At 46.4% G+C, this 24429-nt stretch overlaps 2 protein-coding genes across 5 annotated transcripts in view; one reads left to right on the forward strand and one right to left on the reverse strand.

The window, feature by feature from the left end:
• The window catches only part of LOC118221427 (uncharacterized protein C7orf50), a 90864-nt gene that overhangs the window by 39095 nt on the left and 27340 nt on the right, over positions 1-24429 (forward strand). Inside the window, exon 1 of one of the 3 annotated variants that reach the window (XM_035406491.1) lies at positions 5094-5147. The exons of the other annotated variants lie outside the window; for them this stretch is intronic. Coding sequence (XP_035262382.1) covers positions 5097-5147 — 51 coding nt within the window. The 5' untranslated portion in view covers positions 5094-5096. Of the gene's footprint in view, positions 1-5093; positions 5148-24429 lie in introns of those variants that run through there. 3 annotated transcript variants of the gene reach the window in all.
• The window catches only part of LOC118221426 (probable G-protein coupled receptor 146), a 24251-nt gene continuing 718 nt past the window's right edge, over positions 897-24429 (reverse strand). Inside the window, exons 1-2 of one of the 2 annotated variants that reach the window (XM_035406485.1) lie at positions 10924-11341; positions 897-4398 (exon numbers count right to left, since the gene is read on the reverse strand). In XM_035406485.1, the coding sequence (XP_035262376.1) occupies positions 3367-4368 (1002 nt within the window). In that variant the 5' untranslated portion in view covers positions 4369-4398; positions 10924-11341 and the 3' untranslated portion in view covers positions 897-3366. Of the gene's footprint in view, positions 4399-10923; positions 11342-24429 lie in introns of those variants that run through there. The other variant, XM_035406486.1, reaches the window with a different exon arrangement.

Consider the following 24429-nt stretch of genomic DNA (forward strand, 5'->3'; position numbering starts at 1 on the left):
GCTCAAATTTCATCTCTTCTGGAGTAATTATGCATGTGGACTAAGGCTGTGTCAGAGAAGGATTTGGTGGAACAACAGCAAAAAAACATTGATGTCTAGTCCTTTTTTTAAATAGCTGTGTTGCTCGGGACGTTTTTGTTTCCGAATTCATTTGTTGCAAACTCACGTCAACAGTTATTCAGAAAAGTCCTTTTGTCCTTATACAGGAATCCTATTGTTCTTGTGCAATACAACAAGATTCCGCTGTGGAACGTAGGATGTCACAACAATTCTTCAGATGCCGGGAATGTTCTCTCTCCCCCCCCCCCCCCCCAAATAGAAATTGTATGGGGCGTGGAATTGAGGGGAAGGCTGCCTGTGTTGTCACCATACAGAGCTGGAGTATAGCTACTACCACAGGTGACCTCCTTTAACACGCTCTCTTTCGTTGGCTTTACCTCTAAAAGTGGAGCACGGGTTCTGTGGCTGCTTTATACAGTAATATGCAAACCCCAATGCCTCATAAGCTTTCGCAAATCCTGTTAGGTCATTGTCTGGGAAGATGAAAGCCCGTACATCAAAGGGATTTACTCAGACAATGGAAGGGGTACCCCTGTGTCCACATGCGCCCCAGGAGCTATTGATTGCCGCTACCCGGTGTGCCTGCATGGTGGGATGGAAAAAGTGCAGCAGCTGCCAACTAGCAAGCCGGAAGACAATGGTGCCTTTTTGCAGCGCAAATATCTGTGGTTTCTCCATCTTTGTGCATGGGCAACCATACATAATTATGTTGCATAAGAAAGCTTAATGTGGTTTCGCAGTCATTATGTTGACACTGTTTATACGACCTGGCCCCAAGAAATTTGGCGTTAATTTGAAATGCGACACACAGTTAACCCACGTTCTTTGTTAAACCGTAAATTCATTTATTAAGAGACTGGCAAACATTGTCAAATTAACTTTTAATGTACAAGGAAGTGCATACAACCTCTTTCTGGGGACGGGGGGTAGGGAACAGTGTGTACTCATATGAAGAAACTGGACAGTGGAAAGAGAATGCAGAGGTGAAGTTATGTGAAATCCTGGCTGTGGTGGTCAATTTCTATTAGTTCACTGATGTACAGTCTGACTCCGTAAAGGACAGTGGAGCAGGTTAACACTTAAACATCTAAATATATCTCTAGGAAAGTAGCATTTATGAAATGGCACTGATTTACTGGAAATCTCTAACAGGACAATATATACAAACTTATGTGTGTGTATATATAAAATATATTCTATATGCACTGTATATATGTACACACACAAAACAAAAGGCTTTACATATTATAATTACATTTTCCTTGACCTTATAAGGTCTAAATATCTTCATAAAAATTAAATACTCTTAACTTTTGCTTACATACGTGGGATGAAACTATTTTCATTTTTACACACATACAGTACTTTTTTCTTCCAAAATATACTCAGTATAGTACAAACACGTATATTACATTGGCTCATAGAAGGATGAACACTTTTGATCAGTCATGCTGGGACCCAGGACAAGATGACAATGAATAGATTTTCTCTTCTTCGGCAATTGATCTGCTGTGGAATTGACTGTATAATGTCCTCATATTAATGCAGACTGCTGTGTTTTTTTTTTTTTTTTTTGGGAACATGCATGCAACTTCTGCGTGTGTCAGAATTTGGACTGAAATGACTTTTTGAAACATTGATTGCTGTAACCGTGGTATGTTCTGGTCGTACAGGGTCGTGTAGAAGTATTAAATGAAAAATTTGACCCATATTCAGATCTGACTGTTGCTTTATAGTGAGATTTACATATAGTGCTAGCCTTATTAACATAGTAGTACAAAAGCCAAATCGTGTGAATCTAAGTGACAATGTGTTGCATGTCCAAAACGGCAGGATTATACAAGGATCAAAAGCGCTCATTCAAGGTAATACTTTAAAACCTTTTACGCGTTGAGAACTTGGTTACAAGCACACTACCGACATGATCTTGCTGACACAGTAAAGGTATCCCTGTCAGTGAAAGCTATTGCTGCACATTTTCACAGGAACACGTTGTACTCATAGGTTCACAGAGCAGTATCAGGGCACTCTAGTAGCATTCTGATATACTTTTCCTTACCATCTACATTTTAGTAGTGTCGTGGTAAGGCTTGTGTGCTCGACCCTGTTTATACCCTGATAGCGCAGTATTCTTCAGCAGCTCAAAAATGCTTTGTAATGAAATGATGATTAACTAGGCTCAGTATCTTACCCTGTTTGACTTTTGATGAAAACCAATATTGGCAGTTCCCATACTGAGCCCTGTCCTGGAATGACACGCACAGCGTCTGCCCAGCGGATGAGAACGTAATGGACTTTAATGGGGTCTGTGTTGTCCTGTGCATCACTGCGTGTATTTATCCTCTTAATCAGCTGGTTCTTTATTTGAAAGTGTACATATTGTATTCTTATAAGTGCTACTGACCACATTTGAGTCCTCTGGTGCACCCATTTGTATTACCAGCAGTCTATCTGACCAACATCCACCACAAGAAATGCATTTAGCCACTGACATGACAAAGTTTCATGCTCATTAGCTCATTAGCAATGTACTATTGCAGAACCATGAATGAAATGAACTTCATTTTGGAGAGGGTATTCGTGCCCACCCGGTAACCAGCGAGTCTGTAAGGCAGCCGTGTAGACTTCACTCATATCTCCTAAGAAAAGCTCGTAGCAGCAAATTCAACATGGGCCTGGTTCACAACGAGAGGGCTTTCAAGATATCCGATTGTGTATAATTAATTGTGCAGAATGGTCAGGCGATATCATTCTAAGTAACTGGAGGCTTGTGGGTAACCACAGCCCTATCTGTATCCCACGGTTACTCTCGCTGAGGCTTGAGGTCCTGCAGCGCTGTTCCTGGTAGACTTCAAATCCTATGTAATGCCCCTGGGGTGGAGGTATGTTTAATGTAGTTTTCACGCTAAATGGACAGCCTGCAAAAGCCTTGTTTTCTGGTTTCAGGCCTTCTTTTGATATTCAACGGCGTTACTCAGTGTATACTATTAACAGCGGAACATGACTCCCGCAAGGTTGCGACGCTTCTCTCTAGGTATCGTAATAGCTTAAGCGATCCCAAGAACAGCACTTAGTGGTTTAATCTTAGCTTTCACCTCACGACAGATGCCCGAGAAATTCGGTCAGTAACAACACTGACGTTCTTCCGCTAGACGCAAAAAAACAGCTGCTCGTTGAGAGGCGAAGCGTTGGCCGTTTTTTTTTTTTTAGTACGCAAGTTCTCCGTGTGCTGTGTTCCCGCCCCCATGAGTTCTGCCGTCGAGGTCAGGGGGCGAAGCAAGGGGCGCGAGCGGGCGTGGCCCCGCCTTACGTGACCACCTGCTGCACGGCGGAACGCTCGTGGGCGCAGGCCTGGTCCCCGCACTGCAGCCGCTTGAGCAGCCGCTGGAGCTTGTGGGAGAAGTTCCTGTTCATCTGCCTGTACATGAGGGGCATGGCGAAGCTGCTGGAGAAGGCCAGGAGCTCCGACACGCACGTCAGGAAGTAGTAGGCGGCGGTCGGCAGCCTGTCGGGGACTCTGGCCTGCGCCCCGGCGAGCGTCTGCACCAGCAGGGTGGTGTAGTAGGGCGTCCACAGGGCGAACTGCACGCAGACGGAGGCCAGCAGCAGCCGGTGGATGGACGGGTCCAGCCGGCTGGAGTCCTGGTCCAGGGGCGTGGACTCCTTGCGGATGCGCAGGATGAGCACGAAGGCGTAGGAGACGGCCACGGCCGGCACCACGTAGCCGATGAACATCATGATGGCGTCGGCCGCCTCCTTGTTCTGCATCTTGGAGCACTCGATGATCTTGGTGGAGACGTGGTTGCAGACGTAGAAGAGCAGCGAGGAGAAGCTGGTGAGCACGGCACCGCCCCAGATGAAGCCGCACACGTGCTTGGTGTTGTAGACGCTGGACATGTAGGTGCGCGGCAGGGCCCGCTCGATGTAGTAGTCCAGGCTGAGCAGAGTGGTGGAGTACATGATCACCAGCGAGGAGATGTTGAAGAGGATGAGCAGGGTGATGTACATCTCGTTGTTGTACTCCCACACGGGCCACTTGGTGAAGCTGGGCCCCAGCAGCTCCACCGGGGCCACCACGTTGAGCACCAGGCCGGCGATGGCGATGTTGACGAAGTACACGTCGGGCATGGTCATGGACACCTTGTTGGAGAGGTTGACCACCACCAGCAGAGCATTGTAGCACAGCCCCACCGGGAAGCAGACGACGAGGTAGACGAGGGAGAAGATGGACAGAACGAGTCCAAAGTCCTGGCAGAGCTGGTGGTCCACACTGTCATCTGTCTCGTTGTACACCATGCAGCTCCACATAGCGCTGTTCCTGCAGGGTTACTGGTTCAGCTGCAAACAGGGAGAAGGCGGTTAGTGAGGTTATCTCTGTGTATAGGTAGGTTAATGGACTTAATCAGAGTATGTGTCTTAAAATACCTGTGCCATCAACACAGCTACTTCATTCAATATGACATCCATGATGCACTGTAAAACTAAGAACTAAACAGGCTGGTGAGGAAATTGGGCAAAATTGCACACAGCATGTCCAAAATTCCTGAAATGGCATCATTCATTCCGCTTCAATACACCGCAGAAACCGAAGTGAACGCTTCACAACAAATTGCACAGCAGAGAGAAAAAAATATTCTAACTCGGAACATCCTTTTTGGGTGCAGCGAGGTTTCAATGAGATTCTAAATGTGACCCACTTTCTTCTCTGTGGGCCTCATGCCACATCTCATGTTTGATTGGTCATCACAGTGGCTTTCTGTTTCATTCGGGCCCTCTCCTATCTGGCACACAGGGGCCAGCCTCGTTTCGCAAAAGCAGCCCTCGTTCATTTATTTATTTCCAGAGGTAAGGGCTGACCTTTTAGATTTTTTTTTTTTTTTTTACCCCTGTTCATTTGGCTCAACTTGGCAGGGTGCACTAGCCCTCCATTAAACTGCCCTGTCAGTTCACTGTCCACCCGCTCCCCTGATTAAGTTTGCTACAGAAAGGCCCCCGTTTGTCCTCTGCAGGGTGCAGCTGGCAGAACGGTGCTTGTGATGCAAGGATTTATGGTAGATGAAACGTTAAGTGAGCATGCCAAGGAATCGGTGAGGAACGAGCGTTGCGCAGGAGTTCACCGAGAGGTCGTGCGGACAGTCTGACCGCATGCTGGGCGGCATCACACTCCTCTGGATAAGCCCACTGACTTAGCTCATTAGGAGTTGCGTAACTCACGGTTCAAACGCTAGTCTTTCAGAACCCTGGACGATAGTCGTACCTCGCTATCCAAGATGAATTTGACCTGCTTTTCCTACCCCATTACTTTGCTTTAAAAAGCATTAGTCGACTAAGACTGCTTTTAAAACGTCTGACTGTAGCCACTGCCTGGTGTTGTGTGTGTGGTCTGTAGTGGGTCAGGTGTTCTGGCTAATAATCTGTTGTGTATTAATTCATTTGGTACTTCAGCGTATTTGAAAGTTATTTTAATGGACCTGAAAACAAAAAAAGAAAAACTTCATTATAATTATCTTAGTTTATGCAGTCTTTCTGTTCAGTGATCTGTTGTATGAAATGTGGGGGGAGGTTTCAGGGGCTGAATAATCCCTAGTTGATGCTAAGATGGCTGCGTAGGCATAGATGGCTAATATCTGCTCTTGGTAAGTTTTCAGCACAGTAACATTCTCCCGATGAGATTCATAACCAAGTGCAAGGTAGCATTTAGCATCAGGAGACCCAAAGTGTTCCACACACACAGCTTCTGAAGAAAGGAGCCACCTTTCACAGGCACACTCTCTGTCCCCCAGTTCCCTGTAGGGGGCAGGCAGTATTAAAATGACTCTTTCAAAACAGCCCCATGTCCTGCCCCCTCCCCTTCCCTGAGACAGGTGTAAAAGGCTGGCCCCTTGAAAGGGTTTTCAGCTCTGAAAAGCCCCTCTAGGTGACTCCCTTTCTGGCTGAATCTGAAGAGGCCCAGGCACTGAACAAGAAATGTAAGGTGCTGTAGCTCAGCAGATAAGGCGGATCAGGATGGGTCCTCCGCACAGGGAGGGAAGGCAGGCCTCGGCTTTGTTTTAAAAGCACCGGAGCTTCACGCCTCAGCCCATAGGAAAGCCTGCAGCACAAACGGTTCACACCCCTAGGTGTGGTTTATGTCAGAATTCCCCATGGAATGCACCGTGTTTTCTGGAAACGGCAACTTGTCCAAAGTTGCCAAAGGAAGTCATATGATGGGGTATTATGTGCTGTTAAGGTGTGATGTCAGGTTACCGTGTAACAAAGCCCTTGAATCCAAACCAAATATTTGATGCGGTAGAAAAGACAAACAGATTAAGCTTATTAAATAACCGTACACGTATCTTTTGAAGGGTTCCATGCTTCACAACTTGAAGGTCGTATTGCATAACACGTCCGTTTCTTAGGTTTTATGTTACGTAACAGTTTAGTGAATTCTGGATTGCTTGCGGGGAAATACTCATAGTTGTGACCACATGCCATTATCTGCACCACACAAATATAGTTTCTCATACCAGCAGGCACACCACCATATAACGAACATATTTTGTTCGAGAACACAAACATAATACTTGTAATTTACGTTAACATTTAACTATATGAAAAAAGGGGGAATACAGTGCTATATCCTGGACCTACGAAGTATGAAGTTTCTTACAAAGTCAAAATTCAGCAGCACTAAGTAAGATGCAACGAAGTGAGAGTTCTGATTGTCGTATTACTGCATTCAGTTAAACAGTTGACTGTAAATGAATGTTTTGCTAATCTTGATTTCAGTAATTTGCTGTAAAACATTTTGAGTTTGAGCTATTAATGACAACCACAGTACAATATAATCACAAGGTCTAATCTAAATATTACAATATATTCTACTCTGACCAATCGGGACACGTTGTTATCAATGGCATTCAATTTTAAAAGAAACCCTAAAGTCCAAGTAGCATTAGTCCTTGAAATTTTGCTGACAAACAAGTGAATGCTATGTGGAACGTCAGTTAAAAAATATCTAAGCTTGTTTACTATATATTATGTATATTTTACAGACCATATATTATGTGCTGTATTGTTTGTTGAACTACACTATGAGTAGTTATTTGTCATAGCTGTTACATTTATTTGTCACGGCGGGTTATAGCCTATTTCAAATGTTTATCACTCTGTATTCACATACTGTGCTTCGCCCACTTACTACTTGTGCTTAGCCTCGGAGGCACGGTACAGCCTGAACTTTTCTGTGATATCCTCTTCGAACAAGTGAGAAGATGAATCTGCAATCGGACGGATGACACCCTCTTAGCCATAAGCGCTTTCCTCTTGCTGCTACCGAATCCAATTAAGACGGGCTGGGACTTGAGAGAGTTAAAGCGGCCACCTACGGGGACACCTGGGACGTTTGCTCCTCTGTCTGTTTTCATCTCTGTCTTTCAAGGCGCTGCTGCAGCACGACTGATGCTATTGGCACTTTCCTGAGTGAAACCTTTGACTAACCAAATTACGTGCCAGATCTCACTGAAATGTCTGCATTAAACGAACCCACAGTAGAGTTGTTGGCACTTGTCACAGAACTACCTGTGCACCAGTCTCACACTACAAAATGATTTCATTCTGCACAATCGCCAGGGCTGACACAGCAGATAAATTTTAATCTTAGAGAACTGAAGCATGTTTAGTCTACCAGAAATGAAATTTTATATCCCCCAATTGTATTTTCTTTCCCTCTCTATCTGGAGTGGCAGTTAGCATGCTCCATCACTGTGCCATCCTAATTCACAAGCCCAGTGTGTTGCTGCCGTGTGTTTCTACTTCAGTTTCTACCATGGTACATTTCACCATTGTAAAGTGACCCCAGCCTGCAAGAAGCAAATATCACAATTGTAACAGCTATGATGCCGTAATTATACAGTGTATCCTAAACTTCAGCATCTGTGTACTGTAAAATTGGGGGGGAAAGGAATAAGAAAATTGTAATTTCCAAGACCTGGAAGAAGCCATTAAAGATAGGGGGTAATTCCAAGGTTTCACAGTCTGCCCCGAGTGTTTAATGCCTGTACTAACCTGCTGTACGATGTAGGCCTATTATTTTAAGGAACCTGACATGGTGTTATATGTTTGGTTAATTACAGTATTTTTATCCGAACAATAAAGTTCCTGGAATACAATTCACAAATAGCCAAAAAAAACACAACTTGTTAATTAGTAAGCCTAATCTGTTCCGAATGGCAAATCATTGTTCACAGGTGTTGTGTTTGGCTGGCTTCTGACCTAGGTTCACTCTGCTGTGCCTGTAAGCCTGTCCCACCATCCTGTAAACCACAATAACCAAAACTTTTTTAATTTTTATTTTTAAAGAAGACATGTATGTGGCTGACAGAGAATTGCGAAGAAAAACTGTCATGTCCAAATCCAAGCATTCAGATTTGAATGCCAGCAGCATGCAAAGGTTTGTGAGTTCCCATATCTAATTTACATTTCATTTTCATTGCAAATACTCATACAAATTATAAATTCATCTTCAGCTTTTAAAATACTAAATTGCTTCTTTTTGGGAAACCTAAAAGCTGTTTTCAGCATCCCTGTAGTCAGAATCCACTTAAAAACCTTTCAGCATTTTGTGGTCTGGAATTTCTGAGCAAACTGATAAAGGCAAAATGATGTTGGGAAATTGTGTTAATATGCTACCTATCTCATTCCTTATACCTGTATTGTCAGCTGCCATGCTTTGATATGGAAGCCAGACTATTTTATACTGGATGAAATACTGTGCCATTGTGGTTTTGGCTATCGTGTTTCATTCTTCCCCTGTCTGTGTGGAAAGGGAGCCATGCATTTAGTCTTCCTTTGTAAACAGTGTTACAAAAGAAATATAATCCCGTCCTTGTTGTGAGGGAGCCGCTCTACACTGCAGTTCAGTATCCCGGCTTTGTCTTTGATAGGTTATGACACAAAGACACCGACTTGGTAACGGGTTTTGTTTTTTCTTTCCCTTCTGGTCTGAAATGAATCTTTTGGTGCATCACAAAATGAGCCGAAAGCTTCTAGGACAGCCAGTGTAAAACAATACCTCTGCCCTGTGTCATTTACCCAGAATTTGGGCATGTGATGGAGTTTCACAGCCTAGTCCCTGGGTCATAGTGTTAAATGTAAATGGCGGTCAAGCAAATACTTCCCTATTCCGTCATGAGAAAGGAACCAGGTTGAATTTCTTCTGCTATGCAGGATTCGTCATTGATTGATATGGGTGGTTTCGAGGGTTTCCCATTGTACACATTAGCATTTCACCTAATGTAATGTTTTGCCATGGCTATGAAAATATGCTAGTGTTTAATGTAAATAAAAAGTAGAATCACATTTTAATTCAGATCATTGTACTGTTAAACAGGAGGCTGGAATTAACTACATTAAAATTAAATTAATGTCGGCTAATGCCTCAGAATCAAACTGACATACAGAACACTTTCAGGTCTTGCTGAGTTAGGTCTTTTACTATCAATATCCAACAGTAGGTTATATGTAATAACGTAGAAACAAAAGCTACGCCAATACTTTACTCGAAAGAAATGTTTCAGTTTTAATTTATTAAATGGCGGGCTTACTGCATTGGTTTCCAGTTTTCAGAACAAAATATTATTGCCTCGCTTAAAATGGAGACGTATGGAATTGAAAGCACAAGCTTCAGTTGTCATAAACTTGCAAATTTCGTCGTCCTACACGGCCATGTAGCAAGCACATTTACACTTACTAAATTACATGTCGGTGATCCCTTTCCAAATACAGTAGCCTTCAAGATGACCCACATGGAGTACTATCCAAACATTCTCAAAATAAAATGTAAACTTTAATTTAGCATCTACTCAAAAACTGTTTAGGTTTTAGGTAGAAAAGTAACCTGAAAGTCGACTTCAAAAGCTTACAATACTATCACCACCGATGGGATTGAACACGGCTGTTTTGTTCATGACACCACCCTAGAAATTAAGTTTCCATGTATAATTCAACCGTGAAATATAATTTTGACAATATTTGAAACATTTGACTCGACAATGGTGAGACGTGCTATCTTTCTCCTATCATGTAACTTGCCGTGTAACGTCACCAATACAACTTCTTATTGTAAATTTTCGTGTGTCATATTAAGTTAATTTACTACTGCCACTCAGTATGCAGGTAGTTAGACTAATCGAATTGTTTAGGTTCAGTTTGGTGGCAGTAGCCAACGTCGTAATTCTATATCTTTGATTTTCATATTAACATCTGTCAAAGTACAACCTCGGCAATCCATTCGTCACCTTGTAAGGTGTCCTTATGCTGTGTTCAAACCAGGTTCACACTCTTCAGTAGTATCTCACGGCTGCTTTGCGATAATCGTGCAAGTTAGCTAATGTGGTGAAAAAAAGGTTGTGTGCAACATATCACCATGCTAGCTTTTATGTATGCTCAAAACGAGTTGGTCATTAAAAAATATATGTTAGTATGTACGATATACTTCAAGATAAACTAACACAAGCAAACGAAATGGTCTATTCCCTGAAAAAATAACGATCAATCCGTGCAATGTGTCAGTCACAACTGTAGCTGCTAGAATGCTAACGTGCTAGTTGTTACAAATTCGATACGAAGAAGCGAGAGCTACCGTTAGCTAGCCACTTAGCATGTAAAACTAAAATTCAGAACTGCCCTCAGTAAAAGCTTGTTGAACCCGAAGTTCGTGCTACGTAAAGCTGAGAACCATCCAGAACATTGAAGCGGAATTTAACGTAGCTTGGCGCGATAGGAGTTGTTTCACCGGAGTCGAGTTTCCATTCCTAAACTTCATCTTTCTAGCCGTGTAGAGGGAATGCACTGAGCTACAAGAATAAGATGAAATGAACCTACCTGTAAAGCAAGGATTCGGTTCCTCGAGAGATTTAGAGAGCCATTGGATTCGCAAAACTTCCAATGACATCTCCCTGTGCTTGGTTTAAAGGTTGAAGAGTAACCTATTAAGTTCCTTTATTCCGGTTATCCTAGGCGTGTGAAAGACGGTATTTTCATGAAATTGGAATGCGATGGTCTTAGGCGTGCTCATGAGGATTTCCCGTCAACTAGTCTTTGGAGTTCCCGTAAAGGTGAACGATGACCGACTTGACAATGCTTTCAGAGCGGAGCTGAGTTCTACTATGTGTGTACACACGTGACCCTCCCCCATCTTCTCTCGAGCTCAACAAGTCGCTGAGGCCCGCTTGGCCCTTCGAACATTTTCATTGGACAGACATGGAAAGAGGGAGAGGCTACCAGGACTCAAAACAACGCACCGACTCCAAATACACACAAAACACCCTCGCACTGTTAAGTAGCTTTGACAGTGAGGTTAGAGGTCAGTAATCCGCTTGGCTCGCGCCGTTCCTATAGGGCGGAAATAACGCTCGAAAATGCAACGATACTATGTGTTTGGTAAAGTAATTTCTCCCCTCCAAGTAGCCCGTCTTTTCAGGTTAAATAAACAGTAAGACGCCTTGTCCCACCTGTAAACTGTGTATAGCCTTGTGTACAAGCCTGTGTAAACGTGCACGTGTATGTATCTACTGTACACAATGTTTGAGTTCTGCATAGCAAGAACGTTGTTATTATAGTTAGCATTGTTAAGATTGTTTATACTGTCTGAAAGTGATGGACAATGGTGAAAGGAAGAGTTTCCTGGATTGAGAGCACAAAAACTAAATTAGACCCTGAATGCTTCTGGGTGCCTTGTACTGGAAACAAAATATTTCAGTGGCAACATCCCCAGTCACATTTTCATTACACCCCATATCAGAGTTACATATTGTGTACCATGATCATCTTGTTTTTAAAAAATTATTGGGGATACTTTGTACTGTATAATCAGTCAGCAGTGCATGCATCAGACAAATGAATCCCTGCTTCTCAAACAGGTCTGTACTATTTAGTTGTTATGCGATGTTAATGTGATGCTTTACATAAATCTACTTAGTTACTAATTGGCAGTGCCTAGAGTGTGGCTTGTTCTCTAAGCTGTCCTGTGTGAAAGTGATTCTTATTGTGTACAGTGTCACTTCTGTTGTCTTGAACAAATGGTTTGTCCCTGGCCACACCCAGACAGGACAAAATCCCAGCATCAGACGAGTAAATCTCATCACTGCTCTGGCCTTCAGCAGTGTAGGGTAGGGACAGATTGGGGAAAATGGCTTTCCTCCTCAAATTAACACAAACACATTGGCAGAGGCTTAATAAAGTGACTCTGCTGTTCATCAGGAAGATTACGGATTACCGAATAGCGGACGTGGTAGATCATTCCCTGATCATGACCCACATATTACTGTCCTTTGTATGGGAGAATGTTTTTTATGTCCCAATTTTTGCCAAAGAGTTTCATTATTGGAAGGTGATCACATCCCGCAAATAAATATTGAAAGCTGTGCAAAAAGTTTTTGATCAATTTTCACTAGAAAGTTCTGCATGTAATGACACTACATTTATGTATTTAGCAGATGTTCTTTTCCAGTGCGACTTCATCTGAATATTTTAGCTGAAGTGCCTTGCACAAGGGTACAATGACAGAGCCCCACCTGAGAATCAAACTTGCAATCTCTGAGCTACAAAGCCAGTACACATACACAGCAAATTATCACCACAAATCCCCCATACTTGACTGTTTCCACAATCACACACTCTTTTACGTATTTTGTATTCACGAGTTTGTGACCCAAATATTATAATGTGCTTGTAAAGATACTTCTTTTTGAATTACCTTCAAACATGTATATTTTGTCTCTGTGAGATCCCCCTTGGCAATGAAATGGAATAGTTTTCCTTATGTATTCACCTTTAGTCTATTTGGCTGATTAATTAAATGCACACAAATGAGTCCATGTTTAAGAGATCAGACGTGTTCTAGACTGTGTCATTTAGTATGATTTCCACTTATGATGTCCTTGCTGTTAAAGAGAAGGCTGGAGCTTTTGGAGATATATTCAAATTCCATAAACAGGAAGTGCCCTTCCTTGTGGCTAATGTTTTAATCCGCATTCCAAAGCAATTGTTTACCATTTCCTTACTAGCCTTTCCAGGCGGGATGTTTCCTGCTTTTCGGATCAAAGCCATTTAGAGATTACTGCAGTAGGGCAGTACTGCTTAACCAGGGCAGTGCCTCTCTTACCTTTGCTATATTTTCTATTTTTTCTACAAAACTATATTAACACACTTGTCGAAATGGAGTCCTCATATCGCACTATAGCCATGGTAACCTCTACCATGTCTAAATGTGCTAATTTACAGTAATTCAATCTTGAAAGGCCCGTTTCTGGGTTTAACATACACGATCCAAACTCATTTTTGTTTATAATTAGTTATTAATTTTAAGAACCTTTCAAGATATATTAATGTCATAGATGCCTAATACTAAGGTGGTCATTTGAAACAATGTTTTATACTAGTTCACTTAAACTCTCTTAGTGTGGTGCCCTAGTGTACCTCAAGTGGGAGGCCCTGCTCTAGATGGTAGTTTTTATATTTAATTACAGGATAAATAATTACAGGGTTGGAAAGTGTGATATGACATTAAGTGTTAGGGTATCGCATGGTGTGCTTTAAAATAAGAAAACGAGCCTGTATGTGTCTTGGCTGAGCAAAGATTAAACACTACTGTATCGGAAGGTAGATTAGTGCTGTTTTTCACTGCTTTGGAATTCCTCCAAAATTGCATGTCTCTGAGGCTAGTATTGGTTTTGTTTTCTGAGTACGTTTGGAAAGCTATATCTGTCAGGTATGGGTTGTGTTGCTTTCTTTTTTTTTTTTTTACTACATTTCCCAGAAAGAGTAAAAATTGTATCCTGTGAGTTATGTCATGGGATAAGTAATTACAATTTAATTTCCTGCTCTGCTTCCTGATGGGTGCTGGCAACACGCCTTCTCCTAATGTCTGACAGTCTTGGCTGTATTTAAATATGTTAGAAGCTGTTTGATATTTCAACACGGGGACTGTATACTCCTAATCTAACTACAACCAGGAAAGTGTAAACACAATCATTATTTATTTCTTTATTTATTTATGTTTTTGATGTATACATTTGATTAATTGTTATAATTTTTCTCTTTGTGACTGCCCTAGTCTAATGCATTTTTCCAGTAAAGCTACTGGGCTATTTATGACAATGCTGTGGCTATGGTGATGATTAATAAATGGAAGAAGCAGTCAGCTCTGAAATTAAAAATGACATCTCTCAGACCAATTTCAGACCCCTCAGAAGTAAAATTACTATTTTTAATGACTAATTTAATTACTTAATTAGCTGGGTTTCGTCAACTCAGAGGAGACCGGCGACTTGACCTGCCACAGATGCGGGCCTGTCTCGGGAGGTTGCCGTGGAGAAGGTGTCAGAGACTGAAGAAAGGGCGAGGGTTCCTCTTGGGAGGGTGGCAGGAACACTATTGACTTCCGCTCAGTAAACAGGATACAGTCTGTTAATGGCTCAGTGGTCTTCCCATTGAGCGCCGGCCTCGTCTGAGATCAGTAAACTGGGCCCATGGGGCGCCATGCCGGACGCTCACAATGAAGCCCTTTTTAAATGATTAGCCACAGCACAGTATCTGCTTTGTGCAGTTGACCGCCTGCACTCACAGATTCTGTGTGCTGCTCTCCAGAATTTGCTTTCTTTGGCTTTTCATTGTCACTGCTACACACTGTGGTCTGAATTAGGCCAAACTTCTTTTTACTCCAGTGTTTGGCTAAGGCTGATTTATACAACATGTATAAAACACAGAGCAGTGTTGTGCCTTTTGTGAACTTGGATAAAATGTCCTTACTGAGAAGTATCACTAAACTGGAGGCTGCACTCAGGCTGAGAGAGCAGGTTACGGTGCAGAGGATAGGTGTGAAGGGATACTTTTCAGCGTTTTCTGCCTGATAAAGAATCTTACAGTTACACTCAAAAGCTTGATTTTTAAAATTTATTTGTGTTAATCAAAAGTTAATTAATGAACACTTCATTAATACTCTATTTCTGCATGGCCTAGGTTTAGATAACGGCAGACTGTATTTCTGCAACTTTGTAAGTACAGTATACTCTATAAACACGCATACAAAATTAAGGTAGTATTTTTTTTAAACGTTTATATTTCTATAATTGTATGTACGTATGTATTTAAATTTCATTGTGAACTAGATAAAATTGCTATGTCTGATTTGTGTCCTTGTTACTGTACGACAGAAGCTTTTTTCATGATAAATTCCACAACATCTCCGCCAGTATCGCCCTGACGATGTGAGCGTGTGGAGCCAGTGCGCTTTTTTCTTTGAAGTGAGTGAGTCTCCAGACAAGCAATGGAAGACGTCCACTGGCCCTGCATGAGAGGATATAACCTGACGGTGTGCAGGAAACCAGACTCCTAATGAAAGCAGGTTGATAATCAGTATAGTTTAGCTGGAGAGGCGGGTCAGAGTTTGCCGTTGTGCACATTCCCTTTCCGGTCCGTTCAACCTCTGGTGAAAATTATGGCAGGAAATCATTGCACCGAAAATGAATTCTGTAAAAATTCTTTCTGTAAAAATAGGCAGCGGTTTCCTGCCAAAGGGAACAATAGGCTCTTCTGTAATCTTGCTTTTAATCTTGTCAGGTTCTTTCAGGCATGAAGACCTACAGCAGGTCCAACAATTTCACCAGAGCTTGGTTCAAACTTTGTAGCCCAGTGGGAAAAGCCTTATTATTTCATTTTATAATGACAAAGCACCTTTTGCTGAAGTTAAAGCAGAAACAAATTATACGGGGGGCCTTAAGAAATGTTGTTTTTCATTCACATTGGACATCATGAGATGGAACACATAAGCCTAGATTTGTGCCATGTTAATGATGTGTTTTTGTTTTTTTTAAAAATCCTAAATCCTTCACACGGGACACCCGGGCCTATGATCAGAGGCAAATGAAATATCAAATACCTGAAAGGGATTAAAGTCTCAGCTTTAGACGCTTAATCTGTTTTATAATTATGCGGCACCGGTAAGTGCAAGTTCTTATGTGGAATGGAGAAAACATCACTGATTATCTTGACTGAAGAGGAGCAGACAGGCCAAGCCGCTTGGGTCTGATGTGGAGAACACAAAAAGTAACTGACATCACAAAGAGATTTAGTCCATTTTATCCACACTGTGGGTAAGAGAGACATCTCTCGATGCTTGTCTGTCTTTTCACTTCTCCATATAGCATTGTGTTGAGGAACTATGCACCTCATCCTAAATTTAGCCAGCTGTGAAGTATTGTTTGAAGCCTTTCCCCTAAGTAAAGAAAGGTTAGTGATAAAATTAGTTCAGGAATTCATGGCTTGTACAATATGAGCACTGTACCTCAAAAAATATCTGACCAGTTAATGATTTGTGATGCAGATAAAATCCAAAGAGCATGTCAGGCTATGACAGGAGTGGTTTCAAAGGCTTCTGCTGCTGTAAGTTAATTTCTAGGCATCCCTTTCAAAGAGGGCCAAGTTATTTATTATTCACATAGTTTTCTAGAAGTTTATAACTACCATATATGATGAGCATTGGCTGAGTTGTGTTGGTGAAGAAAGAGGAAAACCGAGGTTGTATTTAACACCTGGAGCCTCCTCTCAGCTTTGGAGTGTAGTGGGGCGTGTAGAGATAGGAGGCGGATTTGGAAGAGTGCTTTTCAGGGCGTGGCTCTCGCCTGTCAGTCAGATGTGTTGATTCTTCAGCTGTGAAAAGTTGCTGAAAAGGTATGCCTCTTTCTGCGGCCATGTGCACCTGAAATGACTTCAGTCCTCAATCGTCCCATTTACAATTTGCGATAAGCTGTAAAAGGAACTCCATTGGGCCATCCATCGCTCTCCAATTTTCAAAAGAGCACATGACCTGATTTTGCTTTGTCAATACCTGGTGAAAGGCTGTCTCAAAGTCTGGCAATGTGTGCCATTTTCCCTGTCTGGGTGGGAGAGAGAGAGAGACAGATGGATTGATTTGACTAAAGGCTTGAGCAGTAATGCCCAGGCTAACCTTAATCGAACTCAGAAAGCTGTCCTATTCCTGGAAACCACTGTCCCATCGCTCACGCCTGCGCGCCATAGCAACAGGCAGCCAGTTCAAAGGTCGGAGTGATCATTCTCTTTCACATAAACCACTCAATTGCCAGTAGTATATTATTAAGAATGGGGAACGGTGGTAAAAAAAAAGACATTTTATTACATATACTTGCTCAAAATTTGTAGCGATGTAGCACTTTTGTCCAGAGCGTAAACAGGAATGCAGGTATTTACTGTGCGGAGGGGTCAGGCACAGCCTTGCACTTTGATCTCCTCCGCTGGGCTTCCTGTTTATGGAGGGATGGCCTTCCCAGCATGCCCTCTACTGTGTATGTGCCGCGATGCGAGCAACAAGGGCCTCAGACAGGGGTCACGGGACACTTCGGGAGAGCTTTATGAACCGTGATGTGCCCCTGCCCTTAACTCCCACCCCTACCTCACCCAACCCCGTTCTCCCCTCCTCCTCCTCCCCCTTCCCCCCAGAGGCCTCCCACAGTGTCATGACATTTAGCGAAATGACTGGGAAGTGTGCGGCGCACGTGTTGTCAATTAAGAGCTTATGTGAGAGAGCGGCTCGCCGGGTCTGTATCCCTGCGCCGGTTCAGCCTGCTGACGAGCTGCCTGGCCTGTATCCCTGCGCTGGTTCAGCCTGCTGACGAGCTGCCTGGCCTGTACGCCAGCGCTGGTTCAGCCTGCTGACGAGCTGCCTGGCCTGTACGCCTGCGCTGGTTCAGCCTGCTGACGAGCTGCCTGGCCTGTACGCCTGCGCTGGCTCAGCCTGCTGACGAGCTGCCTGGCCTGTACGCCTGCGCTGGCTCAGCCTGCTGACGAGCTGCCTGGCCTGTATCCCTGCGCTGGTTCAGCCTGCTGACGAGCTGCCTGGCCTGTACGCCTGCGCTGGTTCAGCCTGCTGACGAGCTGCCTGGCCTGTACGCCTGCGCTGGTTCAGCCTGCTGACGAGCTGCCTGGCCTGTACGCCTGCGCTGGTTCAGCCTGCTGACGAGCTGCCTGGCCTGTACGCCTGCGCTGGTTCAGCCTGCTGACGAGCTGCCTGGCCTGTACGCCTGCGCTGGTTCAGCCTGCTGACGAGCTGCCTGGCCTGTACGCCTGCGCTGGTTCAGCCTGCTGACGAGCTGCCTGGCCTGTATCCCTGCACTGGTTTAGCCTGCTGACGAGCTGCCTGGCCCACGCCTCTCTGCCAGACGCCAAGAAGCAGGAGAGAGCAGAGCTCTGGGCAGGCCAGGCGGGCCTTTTTATAAAAGCGGATAGGGTCTGTGTCTTTTTCAGCAGGTAAGCTGCCAGGTAAGCTTGTGACAGAAGAACAAGCTTTGCTTGTCCCGTACAACCGAAATACAAAGGGTTGGCGGTGCAGACAGCGTCCCTGGAGTTCATCAGCTCCGCTGACGCTTTCTGTCGTGCCGCGATGGCATTGGTGACCGGGGCCGGCTCGTTGGCACCGCACTGTTGAACCGCGGCGGTGCCACGCCCCTGAATTTCAGTTCTTGCATCAACAGTACGGATCGCCGACGATGCGAAACACTTCCCCATTTCCCTCACTGCGAATCTCCGTGCCATTGTTGTAGCATCAATGTGTGGAAATGTCAGTGCTTCAAAACTGCTGCACTTTAAGCGTTGAAAATTGTAGGATATCTTTCTGAAGTTTCAGAAAAAATGTTTTACTATTGCAGAGTTTTTACAGAGTAAAGGCAGAGAAATCACTGCATTTTGGTGGCTTTTGCGCTTAAAATCCTTACAGGAAGCTCTGGAAGCCGATACAAACGTGGATTTATTGCATCTCTTAAACAAAACGTGCTATTCTTGGCAAATCGGCTGACAGGAGAGCCTGCAATAATAGGGCTGCTAATTTCATGCAGAAAAACAGGGTGGTTTTTTTTTCCCTCGTCTCTCTTTGTTGTCCCCTCATTGTTTTTGTGGCGGTGCAGATTGCGTTACGTGTCAGCCTTTTTTCGCCTGGTGGGAAGCGGCCGCCCCCCCTCCGCGCTGCCTCCCCCCTGCGCTGCCTCCCCCCTACGCTGCCTCCCCGCTGCTGGCTCCTCTCTGAGTGCTGGGGGAGGCCTGGGGAGGCGTGGGAGGAGGTGCCAGAGGCCGGGCCTTTCAGACAGCCGGCAGAGCCGAGGGGGAAGAGCGCTTCCATCAGACCGGCGTTACAGCGCGGCCTCGCGCGCTAGTTTCATTATTCCATCCTGCGCACACACTGGAACAAATTATGCCCTTGAACATTCTTTAGATACACAGTTTTTGTTTTTCTCTTTCATAACAGCAGTTAGGCGACTTTTAATTTGTCGGTTTTCTGCCGTGTTCTTTTTAAAAGCCGCTGTGTGACATAGTCGGTGGTGATAAAAGTGAAATGCAAATGAATACATATTCATTTAACCTTCATTGGAAGTGTCAGTGCCCTGCGTGGTCAGGAGAGAGGAAGTTGATTAGCATCTGTTCAGATGTGTTTCTGGTCTCATTGTGTTATCGCTGAGCTGACCTCATCCTTGCAAGAATGTGGTGAGGCCTGCCTCTAAACCTGGCTTCTTAAACTCCAAACAAGACCCCAAGGCTCTTAAAGTCTGTCAAGAAAAATGTGAAAGGAGTAGAAATCTAACGGAGTGTGTATTTTAAAAGAGATGCAAGCGAATGTGAAGGCAAAAAGGTCTGTAATTAATTGCGTTTCTTTGGAGCAGAACCGCATATCCTCCCTACAGCTGTCCTCCACTACTCCCCTCTCACGCGCGCGCCCACGCGCTCACACACCAACCCACCGAATGGCAGGTTTCTTCATAACAGGCTGTTTGGCAGAATGTGACCTTCTTTTTCAGAGAAACATTCCTCCAGCACAACAGCGGGGCCGACTGGCGTTCCGGCGGCCGTAGCCGCGGAAAGATCCGGAGTCTGAAATATCTCTGGCGCGGCGGAGCGAAACTATGCGTCGGGGTTTCCAGCGGCGTTGCTCGACTCCCCGCTTCGCTTACCCCCGCGAGGCCCCGCAGCGCGCCGACCTACGCCGTTTCGGAAGGCGAGGAGCGAGGACGGCGGCACCCTGGACGAAACGCGGCCGACGGACGTAAAAAGCCCGTAACGCTACTCCCAGAAAAAACATCCTCCTGGCGAGGCCTTTAACTGCGTTATTATGGCTCTCGCTCTCTCCGTTTTTCTTTTTTCCCCCAGAGGGAGTTTTATGTGGGTTTGATTTTTTCAATATAAAGAGACCAGCGTAGTTTGGCAGTTACATTCCCCCCTATTTATGCTATTTGAAAGAAGGGCCTTCGATTACAAACTCCTGTTCTGTGCGGTCTGTCTGCTGGAAGTCCTTGAGTGTGTTGTCGGTGTATTATTGGCAACACGCTCAAGCCAAAAAGTAGTGGTCAACACCAGGGCGAGAGCCGTTGGGCACACATCCTTTAAAGCTGCAGGGAAAGTTCCGCTGCGTTCAGCTTTTTTTTCCGTTTTATTTGAGCTGTCTGGACGACGGATCCGGCGCTAATCCTCTTGCTGCTAATCTAGTTAAGAATGTCGAAAGATTCTGAGCTTTTTTTTTTTTTGATACAAGAGCTAATTTTTGTACCTGCTGTTCCTTTGCTGCACAATCTCTACTTAACATCACACGCACAGATGGACCCACACCACACCCGTGCGTCCAGCATAAATGCAAATGGCGGAGCTCCCTGTTTTGCAGATATGTAAAAGAACGGACTGCCAAGAGAGCACTCTTATAGTAGTACTGTTCTGATGGTGGGCAGTGAGTTCAGTGGATAGAGTCATAATGCACATTGTAGTGCTATACTCAAAGACAGCTTTTGTACCGTAGTTGTCATAAACTCGTGTGTCATCAACACTGGAATTGTTGAAATTCAGATTTACGGCAGTGTCATATGCTGACTGATTCAGAGCGAGTCAACAAAGCGAGGCATTTGTTTAAAAAAAGCAGTAGTAAAATGAATCTGTCCTCCAAAATAACATTTGTTTACCTCGGTTCTATTTCTACGACTGCCTTGCTTTGTTTGCCACCAGTCAACCACCACCACCAACCAAAACCCGCCTTTGCTAGCAATTTAGCACGACTCCACTTAAACGCTTTATTATTTTCTGTACTCGGGCCTTAAGTGGTGTCAGGCTGACTCTGTGACGAAGGCAGGTCGAGGAAAACATTGCTGCTGTTTGTCACAAACACGTCGGTTGTCTCGGGAGAGAAACGGAACGCAGCCTGACTCCTTTCCCGGAGTTTGGAAAATAAGAATCGGAGGCAGAATTGTCGAGAGAGAGAAGGTGCCCGGTGCCCTTTTAACGAGCGTGGTTCTCTGCGAAGCGGCAGCGTCTGTCTGTTCGGTCCTGTGCGGTGGTGCTGGGTTAACGTGGGCGGAGGCTGATCCGTGGCCTCGGCCTCCATCTTGCTGCTCTCACCCGGCTGACGAGCTTAAGGGGTTTAGTCCTGCGCTTCAGGGGGGCTGAGTTACGCTCCTGGCTCCTCGCCGCAGCTGATATTCTGCTGAGCCGCTGAGAAAGCGAGAGCGGTGCGTTCGTCACGGCCGCGAGTGCAGAAGTGCGCCGCGTGCGCGCGGATGACGGGCGCGGCGTACTGCACGCGTGCAGCGCGTTTGCGTCGGTGTGGCCCGTTCCACTCTTCCTTGAGCTGTGGAGTGGAGCCGGGATTCTAGAAGAGTCCGCCACTTGTATCCTGTGTGGGATTAGCGGTGGATGTTTCACATAGTGTACTCGTGTGCTGCTCTCCTGCTGTCCGTGTGTGAATACGGCTTTGTATCACATCGCATCCCAAATCCATCTTTTCTCTGTCCTATGCTAACTGTGTCCACTGCAGTGTGTTCATTAGCTGACCGATAGCGTATTCTCGCTCATTCTCCTACATGCTATCGGTCTGCGTTATCAGCCTGCATTACGGATTCGCTCCAGGTTTGCTTGGCTTGACTGAAATGGCAAAGCCGTCCGTGTGGGAACAGGAAATGCCCAGCGTGTCAGAGCGGATTAGCTCAACTGGTCCGTGTGATGATCTGAAGATCCCTCGGGCTCGGGCGTCTGTCGGAGGCTGCGGCTGTGCCGGGAGTCGGGCGCTGGCAGCCGGAGCGCCCGCGGTGCCCTGGCGTTCCCTCGCTCCGCATCCTCAAGGCTTCAAACGGAGAGAGAGGAGCGGCAGCACTCTTCCACTCTGAGGCGGAAAGGGGGGAGGGGGGTGGTGGCTGCTGAATGGGGGCCCTTCTCTGCCACAGAGGCGCGGGGTGATGGATTTTGACGGTGCGCTGGCGGGACAGGCGAGGGCGGGGCCCCCCCCGGGCCCCTCTGGGCAGGATGCGGGAGCGGCGCGGAGGAGAGGGCACCCCCGGCGAGGGTGGCGGACAGTAGCGGGACTGTGGAGCGTAGCGGACTCCGCGCGCGGAGCAGATCTGAAGCGCCGGTCCTCCCTGTGTAAACAGGGCTCCGGGCCTGTGGAGGCGCTCCAAAGCAAACATGGAGGCTGGGGGCCCGGGGACGCCGCACCAAATGGCTACCACATGTACAGCACGTTTTCGGTTGTTTTAGAAAATGTAAAAAAGGCAAGGTGAGACTGGAAATGGCGATAAAATAGCTCCGGGCGGTTTTTTACGGCGGAGCGCGGCGGCTGTGCGTGAGGCTTCGCGGGTGAAGGCCGGCTCGTGAAGAGGAAGCCCTGCCGGGAAACGTCCTCTGGTTTCACCTGGGGTGAGCGCATCTGCTTGTGGAAAGCCATTCGTCGCGGGCGTTGTTCTACTAATAGCGTTTTCCACGCACACGGCCACAAGGAGACGAGGAGCTGTCGTGCCACCACCCTCCCTGCAGGGCGTAGACTGCTGGTGTCAGTTGGAGAGGGTGGGGGATGTGTGTGAGCCCCATGCGCCTCCCACCACAGCGACCGCCTGGGTGACGCCTGCAACGGACGGGCGCAACAGAAACGCCGTTTCGCGTTTTTGTTCCGGCCTCGCCGTAGCCCCCGTCAGCCGTGTGCGTGGGGGGGGGGCAGTTTGAGGAGGGGGTGGAATGGCGGTGGGGGAGGGGTCACGTCCCAACGTCCGCATTCTCAGAGGGCAAACAAACATGGCGGCGGTGTTTGGTTTCCGCCAGATGCGACAGCAGCGCTGGGGTCCGGGGGCGGCCACGCGGCTGATGTGAGGGAGGATTGGGGGGGCCACCGCGATCCTGAAGCAGCTGTGCGGCTCTGCGTTTGGTAACCCCCCCCCACCCCCAGGCCGCTGCACTGCTCCACCGGGGCCGTGTCCGGCGGGACGCCTCCTGAAGCAGCGGCGGGTCTCGGCGGGTTTAGCGACGCAGGTGAGCATGTGACCAAAGAGAGGGGCGTTGACTTCACACCTGCGTTTGAGGACGCCGCCGTTCTTCTGATGATCCCTCTAAGGCTTAGGCCGCACATTAATACGCAGGTGACTGTGACGTGAGAAAGGCACTGATCGTTCAAAGCAAGTCCCTTTTAACCTGGATGGAGGCTGTAGCGTTTTACATGCGTTCAGTACCCCTTAGCTACATCAGCTTAGATAAAAGGGTCCTGTTTCAGTCAAGCACCCCCCCCCCTAGAATAAGTCACATTGAGCTCAGCGCAAGTGCTCCCCTGCCTTGGAGAACTTTACATTGCACCTGCTCACCTAATGAGATTTACGCTCTGCTTTTCCCACGGGCGCGTCCAATCGCGTCATTTCCAGCTCCTGCGCCGTTTCATTGCCGTCACCGGAGTAAGACGAACCTATTAAAGACGAACAGCTGGCAGCGGCGGTGTGGTGAAAGCAGCGGGGGGTGGGTGGGGGGAGGGGGGCTTTCCCACGTGATGAAACGCAGCCTGCCGCACGCTGCCCGCAGATGGAGGGGGAAGGGGGGGGGGGGGGTGAGCGGTTCCCCCGAACCAGGAGGCGGCTGGACCCCCCCCCTGTCAGAAGCCGCCGGCCGGCACGCTTAGCGTTCCCGTTACCACGGACGCGTTCGCCTCGCTTCGCCGAACAGACGACCCGTGGCCGGACTCGCCGTCCTGCTCCTCCGAGCGCACCGCAAACGAGCGCTCGATAAGGCGCCGGACGGGGGCGTGACGCGGCTGCTTTTTCACCGACGGAGCGCGCACCTCTGAGCGCAGCGCTGTGAAGCGAGCGCCGGGGAGAGCGAGAGCGCAGGTTTCATTACCCGTGACTAACGCTTTGATGGCTCAGCTGGTGCGCGCCCAAATGTTCCAGTTCTCAATTTCCCTTCCGGAGAACTGAGTGAGAAACAACAATCATCTGCTGTGCCCGTGAAAATAAGGGACACTGAAAGAGAGTTTCTGACGGCCATTAATCCATTCATTGACTCATTCACTCATTCGTTCATTCAGTCGCTCATTCA

This window comes from Anguilla anguilla, chromosome 2 (assembly GCF_013347855.1).
Source record: "Anguilla anguilla isolate fAngAng1 chromosome 2, fAngAng1.pri, whole genome shotgun sequence".
Lineage (NCBI taxonomy): Eukaryota > Metazoa > Chordata > Actinopteri > Anguilliformes > Anguillidae > Anguilla > Anguilla anguilla.